Source organism: Capsicum annuum, chromosome 9 (genome assembly GCF_002878395.1).
Source record: "Capsicum annuum cultivar UCD-10X-F1 chromosome 9, UCD10Xv1.1, whole genome shotgun sequence".
Classification (NCBI taxonomy): domain Eukaryota; kingdom Viridiplantae; phylum Streptophyta; class Magnoliopsida; order Solanales; family Solanaceae; genus Capsicum; species Capsicum annuum.
The window spans coordinates 153,361,368-153,371,649 of NC_061119.1; the positions used below are offsets into that span (position 1 = coordinate 153,361,368).

Genomic DNA, 10,282 nt, shown 5'->3' on the forward strand with positions numbered 1-10,282 from the left:
GGGGGGGGGGGGGGAGAATTTAATTTTAGTTAGGTTTGAAGTTCTAAATTAATTAAATATTATTAGGTAAATAATAAAAAGATGATTTTATCTAAAAGGGAATCTTTTAATGAAGACAAAAGCTTCAAACAATATTTGTAAAACCCTTCATACTTTAATATAATATAGATAGATTCCTTCACACTTTAATATAATATAGATAGATATAGATTTGTAGTGAAATTAAAGTGATAAAGTAAAAAGTAATTAAATATACGGACTGTATTATTTTTAGTTGTTCTTTTTGCACCATGACTAATTATAATTACTTATCCAAATTCTTCTCCAAATATCAAGCAAAATTATGGATGTCAAGGAAAAAATCAACATGCATGAGACTTAATATTATCAAAACAAAAGAGTTTGGATAATGTTATCGGTGCAAAACTTTAACTGTAAATATAATGTCGAGATTCAAATTTAAAAACTCATAGATGCATTTATGAATGCTTGCAAACTAATATTCAAATTTGAAACTTGAAACCAAGTAAAAATGATTATAAAAAAAGCCAGAAATCTGTAATAATTTAATAATCGAAGTTTCAAGTCCGCATCTTGATCTTATGTGCTATAATTCAATTGCTATATATTGTAAAGGTATCACTTCCTTCTTTTTAAATATATATTGAACAATTGATGAAACCTTTTAAAAAAAGAATGAATAAATTTTTTAAATAAAATAACAGTACCTAATTAATTGTTGAAAAATAATTCTGAAGGATCATACAGACGGATTTTGGCATATTATCCTTGTTTCATCCGTTGATCGCAAAAATAAATATCTATACATATAACACAACTCAATTACTATAAAAACTTGTTAACTCTATGTTATTCTATGTAATGATTTGTTATCAATCCAAATACACAATAAAAAACATAATGATAAAAAAAGGAAAAAATTAAATAACAAAATAACTATTTCTATGCACCTTTTATTTACGTAATGATTTAATCACCGCATAAAAGAACTCCTTTTATGAAAGGAGTATTCATAAATTTTTAAAAAAACTTAATTTTAGACTCCTATAAAATTTGTATTAGCATATCATTCGTTGATTGTCAAAAAGAAAAAAGGACTCCTATAAAATTTGTATTAGCATATCATTCGTTGATTGTCAAAAAGAAAAGAGGACTCCTATTTATAACAAAAATGACTCTCATGTTAGTTTTTATTTAGCAAAAAATTATTTCTAACGATAGTTTTTTATTTACAAAAAATAAGATAATTTTTGTTTTGCCAAAAATATAATTTTATGGCAGTTGGTCAAAAGTAATAACAGTTTTTATTTTTCAAAAGTAAGACAATATATGAGGACTCTACTGAATGTATAATTGTTTTAGTTTGTTAAAAGTAATGGCAACTTTTTAATTTTGCCAAATATACTCCTATGTTTTTCTTTTGCCAAAAAATAAGGCAATAAATTAGTGCTAATTTTTGTAGTGAGTATAATTATAATAAAATATAATTTTATTTAAGGTAAACTATGATTGATTAAAATTATCTCTTATCATATATTTTAGGACTTTTAATTTAAGAAAAAGTCTTATCATATATTTTAGGAGACAATATTATAAATATAATTAAGAATAATTTAAGAAAAATAGTGAAAAGGCGATTTTATTTAAAGGAGAAACTTTTAATGAAGGACAAAAAGTTCGAATCACTTTTCTAAGGATGTTCACATCCAATACATTATTCATATGTATATATAATACAAATGAAAAGAAAAACCTTTAAACCTACATGTATAATTATAAAAATCATACATATATACATCATAAAATACACATCCAATACATTCATATGCATATATAAATATACAAATGAAAAATTACCTTCCAATTAAGCAATCAAGTATCTCAACAAATATTTTTCAACGTTACCTCATGAAATACGAATCTTAGAAAAGAAGTCGTCAAGTTTCTCAACAAACATTTTTCAGTAAGTTTTAACAAAAGAAAAATATTGTGCACATATAGACATTTTTTTCAAGTCAATAGAAAAGACCCAATGCAGAGGAAAAGAGAAGAAAAAACCTTGTTAGAATTATTAAATATTTTTATACAATTAATGTAAAATATAAAGCAATATTGCTTGATTTGTATAGTGTTATCTATTATCAGGGAGGTCGCTCTCATGGGAATTCGCTGGAGAAGTGGGTGGCGAGGAAGAGAGGTGAGTGCCGCCGTAGAAGACGACGAGGACGAAGAAGAGGCGAACCTACTCCCATAAAATTTTATCAGAGACCCATAAAAAAATAGTTTCAAAATTATTAAATAACTATGTAGGATAATTATTTTAAATGTTAACCTCTACCCAAAAAAAAAAAAAAAAATGTTAACCATATGGCTTATTTTATCTATATTACTTTGTAAATTTTTTTTAAAATTTATTTTAACCCGCACAACACTTAGTCTAAAATCCACCCCATTGCCATCCCTATTTTCGGGTCGCCCTGAAATCACTCAAAAACCCACAACCCTAAAATTCTACACATTTCCATTCTTCAATCAATTGTACCAAAACCCTAAACTTAAAAAATGTACTTCAGCAATCATCTTATACATTCACTGAGAATAAAAAACCAAAAAACCCATGGCATTTTCATGCAATTCAAAGCATCAATTTCAAGCCTAAAAGTAGCATGGCGCAAAGACCCCAAGTTAGATCAAGCAATTGAAAACGACAAAAAATGTAATCAATGTTCAAGAATTGTCAAAGAAGTGTTAAACGAACCGGGTCAGGTAATCCCACTTCACTATTTGGAAAAACGCCGTGATAGATTAAGGTTAACAGTTAAAATTAAAACTTTTCTTGATTTAAACCCGGGTTTATTTGATTTATATATGGATCGGGTCAGACCCAAATCGGAACCGGTAACGTTTGTTCGACCGAGTGAAAGATTGAGGCAATTCTTGGAAGAGGAGAAGAGGATTTTTGTTGATAATGAATTTTTGTTGGTGTCTAAGTTATGTAAACTTTTGATGATGTCTAAGGACAAGGTTGTTAGTGCAGATAAATTGGTACAGGTTAAGAGGGAATTCGGGTTCCCGAATGATTTTTTGGTTAATTTAGTACCAAAATATCAAGAATATTTTAAGTTGATTGGTGAACCTGGGGAGGGGAGATCGTTTTTGCAGTTGGTTAAATGGAATCCAGAGTTCGCAAAGTCGGTCATTGAGGTAAGAGCTGAGGAAGAATCGAGGTTAACGGGGATCAGAACTAGGCCAGCGTTTAATTGGAAACTTCCACCGGGTTTTTTCATTAGGAAGGAAGTGAGAGAGTGGATTCGAGATTGGATGGAGCTTCCTTACATATCACCATATGCTGATGTATCACATTTGGATCAATCTTCACGAGAGATGGAGAAGAGGAATGTGGGGGTTTTCCACGAGTTGTTATCGCTTTCTCTTTATAAGCGGATTCCTATCCCCATTTTAGGGAAATTTAGTGATGAATATAGGTTTTCAAATGCATTCTCAAATGTATTTACTAGGCATTCGGGGATATTCTATACTTCGTTGAAGTGTGGGATTAAAACTGCAATGCTTAGGGAAGCATTCAAGGATGGTGAGCTGATAGAACGAGACCCACTTCTTGAGATTAAAGACGAATTTCTTAAGTTACTTGCTGAGGGCCACAGGGAGAAAGCCGAGCGCTTGAGATTGCAGAGAGAAATGGTTCAGGAGGACATGAAAATGATGGCACTTAGCAATAATGATCTAGACTACGACAAATGTGAAAAGGAGCTATTGGAAGAGTAGGAAGATGCAGAACCTTGAAAGCTAGCTTCATCTTGAAAGTCAAGCTGGGTGTAAGTAGAATTGCTAGTGATGTCGGAACAAGGAGTTTTAGTATGTAGTTTTGCAATCCAAAGCACAATGTAATTTCATGGGTCTCTGTGACGGGATTTCCATTTTGCAGTTCATTGAGGACCTTCTTTGATAAAAGAAGCCAACGATGCCGTGCATACGATTCAGTTGTTTAACATACGGAAATGAAACTAGTAAAGTAAGATGCCGGAACTCTTGTTTTCATCTCGTCTTTACTCTTCTCCCCATCCTCCCGTCGCCTTTATCAAGTCATTTCTCCGCAAACTTATACTTGCCTCGGAATCTGGGTTTTACCACACACTTCTGCAAATTCTTGTTATAATGGTGACTGCAAACTCACTAAGCAGAGAGTCTGGGAATTGTCCCACTGCTCATTTTCAGTTGAAATTAGTGGTATGCGTATGATCTAGTAGACACCGTGTTGCAAAGCAACTGCATCTTTTCAATAATTTTGGGGACAATTTGTTGAGAAACCTAGCTTCACAACTTGTATGGACATTCTTAGTTTAAAAATTAATTGCTTCATATGGGAATCTATGTTTGACCTGGCAATCTCCTTTTCTTCTTCAAGCTGACAACTCTTTGTCATGTTTGAGACCAATGTGGCTAGAGTCTTACATTTTAGTAACATTCTTTAGCATGCATCTCTGTCTTCCCCCACACTCCCATACCCCCACATCTCTAATTTTTAAGCTTGTTTGTTTCCCATCCATTATCTTAAGGGCTGCAAGAGTTGCTTTGGATAATATGTTTGGTATGAAATGATGAGAACTTAACCATCTCTCTCCTTATGGTTTATGATGGGGGATAATACTTCCTTATCTTCTGTTTACGTTCTTTTTCCTTTTTCTTATTGATAAGTTATCCTCCATTTATTACTAAGCCCATAATCATTTCTAGACTTTCTGATTTTAGCAAAGTCTCTTCCTGCCCACCGATCTGCCTATATTCAATATTTGACAAATCTATCCACCAAAATATGGCAGATGAAGCTGGATATTGGTCCTAGAAGCCCTCTAGCATTTGTTACTTTCATCTGGTTCATTAAGCATGGTTCAGTGAATTGTTGCAACTTGCGAACAGTTAGAGAGCACCTATGAAACCTAATGTAGCTTCTCAACTGTGATTATCCATCTCCACATCAAAACAGAATGCTCTGATGCCGATCGGCACAGGATTGCTTTCTAGAGTAGGAAGCTGTGTAACTTCCTGGGAAAAACAAACCATCTCTCCCTTCGCTGCCATATTTGCTGCAGTCATTTTGGTGTATCTAGAATGGCCAGAATGGGTTACCAACAGGACCAATTCCAGCAGGAAGGCGGGAAAATCCAGTATGTAGCCAGAGATTTGATTTGGTCTTAGTTTAAAAATTAATTGCTTCATATGGGAATCTATATTTGACCTGACAATCTTCGTTTTTTCTTCAAGCTGACTACTATTCGACATGGTTTGAGACCAACAATGACTGGAGTCTTACATTTGATAAACCTTCTTTGGCATGGCATCTCTCTCTTCTCCCACACTCCCAATACCCTCTAACTCTCATTTTAAAGCTCGTTTGTTTCCCTTCCATTATCTTAAGGGCTGCAAGAGTTGCGATGCGTAATGTGTTTGGGATGAAATAATGAGAACTTGACCGTCTTTCTCTTTATGCTCTGTGATGGAGGATTTTAGTGCCTTATCTTCTGTTTACGTTGAAGGAGAGCCTTGGAGTAACTGGTAAAGTTGCTGCCATGTGACCAGGAGGTCACGGGGTCAGCCCTTGGAAACAGCCTCTGACAGAAATGCAAGGTAAGGTTGTGTACAATACACCCTTGTGGTGGGGCCCTTCTCCGGACCCTGCGCATAGAGCCTTAGTGCACTGGGCTGCCCTTTTTATCTTTAGTTGAACTTTGTTTTCCTTTTTTTTAATCGATAAGTTATCCTCCATTTACTACTAAGTCGATAATCACTGGACTTTCTGATTTTATCAAGTTCCCTTGCTGTCTGCTGGTCTGCCTATACTCAATAAATAACAAATCTATCCACCAAAATATGGCAGATGAACCTGGATATTGGTCCTAGAAGCCCTCTAGCATTTGTTACTTTCATCATGCATGGTTCAGTGAGTAGTTACAACTTGCCAACAGTTGAGAGCACCTATAAAAGCAATCCTGTGGCCCATGAGAGTAATAGACTAGCCACCCCAGTCAAAACAAAAAATGAAGGATAAGGAAGGTTCTCTTGCTTGGCTGTGTTATTCGCTGTAGTCATTTTGGTGTATCTAGAATAGCCAAAATGGGTCGTCAACAGGACAAGTTCCAGCAGGAAGGAGGGAAGATCCAGTGTGTAGGCAGAGATTTGATTTGGTCTTAATGCGGCAAATTAGAAGTTTTGATATTAATCTGAAAAAAAAAATGATTGATTGCATTTCCTCTTGCAGGCGTCTTCAGTTCAATGTGAATGGATGCATTTTGAAAGGAGAATTGAGCATTGGGGATGAAGAATTCACAATAAATTTGAGTGATGCAATATGGATTAGGGTATTCTGTTGCCAAACCTACAAATATAGACCCAGTGCATAATGAGAGATGGTGATGCGAGGATTGTGGAACTTGATATATAATATGAGGCGATAAAATCATTGATCATATCAACTTAGTACATTTTTTTGACTATATGCCCTATTTGGTTGTCCTGGTATCATATGTATTTGCTTCTATGTTTCTTAAAAGTACCAATATTTAACGATCTCAAAGTATCCTTAGGTGTTCCAATTTGTAATGTGATTTAATAAAGATATTGTTGAGGGCTCTACTTAGTGGACCTGCATTCATCTCTTGGTATTAGAAGTATATTATGTTTCTAGCAAATAGCTTGATCCTGCTATACATCATTTTGCTTTTTCCTTCTCCAAAATTTTGTTCATAAGAGTTTCTTACAATAACTAGCCAAGCTTGTTATGTATTACGGGTTGTAGTGATGGTTTGGTCACATTTTTACTGCAATAATGCTGACCTATGTATGCACTCATGCCACGGTTTGCATACGTGCAGGAAAGAGTCATTTTGTTGATTCAAACCCCTTTATCACCAAGACTTATAGTCTGCTAGTGAAATTGATGGGAGTCTCCCACACAATAAGCAAGTTGATTCTTGTTATCCGCCTTCCCCTTTCCTTGTCAATGATTAATTTGCTCGTCTCTATGTTTTGCAACTGGTAACAGCCTTTCTACTTCATCAGAGGTAGAGGTATGGACTGCGTACATCTTACCCCCCAGACCCCACTAAGTGGGAATACACTGGGTTTGTTGTTGTTGTTGTTGTTTGTATGCTGTTACTGATTCAAAGAGATACATGTTTGGAACAAGATCTGATATTATGATCTAGCTGATAACATAAATGTAGAGTCAAATGGTCTTAGAGTAACAGGCTGTCATTTAATTTTGAAATAATAAGCAGAAAACTCAGAAGCACTGGACATGGTGAAATCTCCATGGAATTCGTCAATAGGGTCCTAGATAACTGGAAATAAACAAAAGCATGGAGTCCTAGTGCAATGTGTTAAAAAATAAGTCAAACACGTAATTGTAAACGCTTGGATTCTCAAAATTTCTGTTTATTTGTTTATGTTTTTACCAGTTAGGAAGCTTTCAGTTGAATCAATTTTTGTGTTTCTCAAGTAGACATTACATTACTTGAGAAAAAAGCACCCTTCACACAAAAAGAATGAGGCTTTCTCAACCATGGACCTAATATGCTCTACTGCAGGTACGTACCATATTCACCTGCATCTGTTTTTCAATTTTTTTTGGCTGATGAAACCTGAAAATCAATACCTAACTTGAATACCATGAAAAACTTGTGAATGCAGGTTTAGTCTATATAAGTGAAACTGAGAGATTGTTGGCAAGTAAGTACTTTCTAGCTGTTAGTGAGGACATAACAAAGACCTTGAAAGTTGTTTCTTTTCGAGTGTCAGTAGAAGAACGTTTTGGGAGATGGACATACATAACATCCGGAAGATAGTACTGATTGTGATATTCTTAGTGCTGCACCCGAGTGGATCAAGAAGCCAATGGTCGGGTAACCAGCCTAGTCCTCTTTGTCCCTCTCAATTTGCACTAGTGAATCATGCATGTTCATTGCTTCCATTTCTTCCGGTGTCTCCACCATCTCCACCATCCCTTCCCCTGTCATTGCACCCAGCTCCTCCAAGCCCCCCAGAAAGAAGACACAGACGCAGGCATGCACGACACCATGAGTATACAGAAACTGCTGTAGAAGAGAATTGCTGCAGGTGGATGAAACAAGTCGACAGTGTATGTGTCTGTGATCTGCTGGTTCGTTTGCCTCTGTTCTTATCTAGGCCTGTCCACCACTACACAATCATGATTGATCCAGCTTGCAATATTACGTTTGAGTGCGGTTCGAGGACGAGGTCTCCAAATCAAATGTTACCCCCGTTTCCATGATGCACCATCTCAATATACCTTGACCTATGGTGTTTTAAGTTTGAACTACATCTTGAAATGAAAAAAAGTCTAAAAAGTATAGTAACCTAGTAGTATTTTTGTTTAATGCTGATCAAAGCCTGTAATTGTAGTTGAAGTAAAAGAAATAAAGTTATTCACCCGTTTCTGTCAAATTTTGTGCTCATCTAACTTCCTATTCCCTCTTTTATATGTACTTATTCGGGGGCTTTTTAAAACATGGGTATACCGTATACCTCTAGAAATAGCTCAACACTCTTATCAAATGCACTAGCATGAGTGCCACAATAAAATACTATTCCAATTTTAGAAGCTATATACATAAAATACTTAGTTTTACAAAGACCGCGGTTGGCTGGTGGTCTGACATATTTCTTAAGAAATTTTAATTGAAGGTGTATTGTATTATATTAATCTTATTTATGATCATTTGAAATTCTAAATTTAATTATTATTTTATGTATTTATTTAATATAAAAGGTAATATGAGAAAAAATAATAAAGATTTTCTTAATTGTTAAAATAGATCAGTAAAATGAAATGTTTATTTTTTGATAAGGGTCAAAGTAAAATGAAAAGAACGAGGTATATCTTTCAAATGATAAATTTCTTGTCATTTTTGCCCCTATTTCTTCTTCAAACATTGACAACAGTAAACCTAAATTGAGAAAGCCCTTTATTGCTAAGTTTTACCAATTCCTTTTGCCAAAAGGTAGATCCTACAATAGGTTTGTGGATTTAACTCAATTTGTTTTTTCTCAATTCTAACTATGCGTGTAGGATAAGGCTTTTTTTATTGGATAAGATACAAGTGTTTAGATATTTTTTGTTGTTTTATTATTTAGCTTCTTGCACAAGATATATGTGTTTTTATTATTTAACTTCTTGCACAAGATACATGTATGTATATACATTGGTTCACACAGAATAAGATTATCAGAAAATTTTCCCAATATTTTGCTTCAATTCTTTCATGGTATCAGAGTGGTAGCTCGATCTAATCTCTCCTCATCCCTTCTAGCATCACTTGATTTAAATGGATCAACACGGTACTCCAGGTGTGGTTAACACTACTACTGTAGCTCTTACTACAGCTGCAATTCCTACTGCACCTGGGATCAACATGAATCATTCTTACTATCTTGCCCCTTCAGATTCACCTGGTATGACCATTGTCAACTCCATCTTTGATGGAAGAGGATTTTTAGGATAGAGAAGAGGAGTATTGATAACTTTATCTACGAAAAAGAAACTTGGATTCATTAATGGAACATGTAAAGCACCAGATCTGAATGCAACTGGCTGTGAACAATGTAGTTGTTGCAATGACATGGTGATATCATGGTTGCTCAATTCTTTATCAAGGGAGATTGGGATAGTGTGATCTATTCAAAGACGGTTAAAGAATTGTGGGATAGCTTAGAGCATAGGTTTGGTAGATCTAATGGTGCTAAGCTATATCATATACAAAATGAGATCTCAGAACTAGTTCAGGGAACTAACGACATAGCAGGATATTTTACTAGGCTAAAGAGACTTTAAGATAAATTAGAGTCTCTTAATCATACTATTTGCTGCACTTGTGAGTGTACATGTCAAGGAAAAGAAAAGCTGGAAAAGTCCTTAGAAGATTAGAAGCTAATCAAGTTTCTGATGGGGCTTAATGATGCATATGCACAGGCAAGGGAAAAAATCTTAATGATGAACCCGTTGCCAACTATTGATCATGCATATTCACTACTACTTCAAGATGAGAATCAGAGGGAAGTGTATGTGAATTCAACTCTCTTAACTAAATCTGGAGCTTTCATGGCAACAACTCAAGGAAGATTCAATAAAAAATTTGAAAATCAAAATATCAAATCAACAGTCCTAACACAAAAGTTTGCAAGAAACAACTACCAAAGAAATGAAAAACTCATGCCCAAAGGAAAA

The 10,282-nt window shown here is 34.7% G+C and overlaps 2 protein-coding genes across 6 annotated transcripts; both read left to right on the forward strand.

Moving 5' to 3' along the window:
* Nucleotides 1-1,887: 1,887 nt before the first annotated feature.
* LOC107842507 (protein WHAT'S THIS FACTOR 1 homolog, chloroplastic) lies at nt 1,888-6,728 on the forward strand. 5 transcript variants are annotated; one of them, XM_016686399.2, is made up of 4 exons: nt 2,180-3,857; nt 3,968-4,054; nt 4,863-5,207; nt 6,299-6,728. In XM_016686399.2, exon 1 carries the CDS (start codon nt 2,584-2,586, stop codon nt 3,805-3,807), a length of 1,224 nt encoding a protein of 407 aa, XP_016541885.2. In that variant the 5' UTR covers nt 2,180-2,583; the 3' UTR covers nt 3,808-3,857; nt 3,968-4,054; nt 4,863-5,207; nt 6,299-6,728. The 5 variants fall into 5 exon arrangements, with proteins under 5 accessions (XP_016541881.2, XP_016541885.2, XP_016541884.2 ...); XM_016686397.2 differs by adding an exon at nt 5,305-5,667 and having other exon boundaries at nt 2,192-4,054; XM_016686398.2 differs by lacking the exon at nt 4,863-5,207.
* On the forward strand, nt 2,652-8,329 carry LOC107842509. Its single transcript, XM_016686400.2, has 3 exons — nt 2,652-2,787; nt 7,497-7,625; nt 7,729-8,329. Exon 3 carries the CDS (start codon nt 7,856-7,858, stop codon nt 8,327-8,329), a length of 474 nt encoding a protein of 157 aa, XP_016541886.1. The 5' UTR covers nt 2,652-2,787; nt 7,497-7,625; nt 7,729-7,855.
* The last annotated feature ends 1,953 nt before the right edge of the window (nt 8,330-10,282 follow it).

Excerpts from the sequence above, each read along its gene's own strand:
- LOC107842507 (XM_016686395.2), top strand. The coding sequence starts at position 2,584 with ATGTACTTCAGCAATCATCTTATACATTCACTGAGAATAAAAAACCAA.
- LOC107842509 (XM_016686400.2), top strand. The coding sequence starts at position 7,856 with ATGGACATACATAACATCCGGAAGATAGTACTGATTGTGATATTCTTA.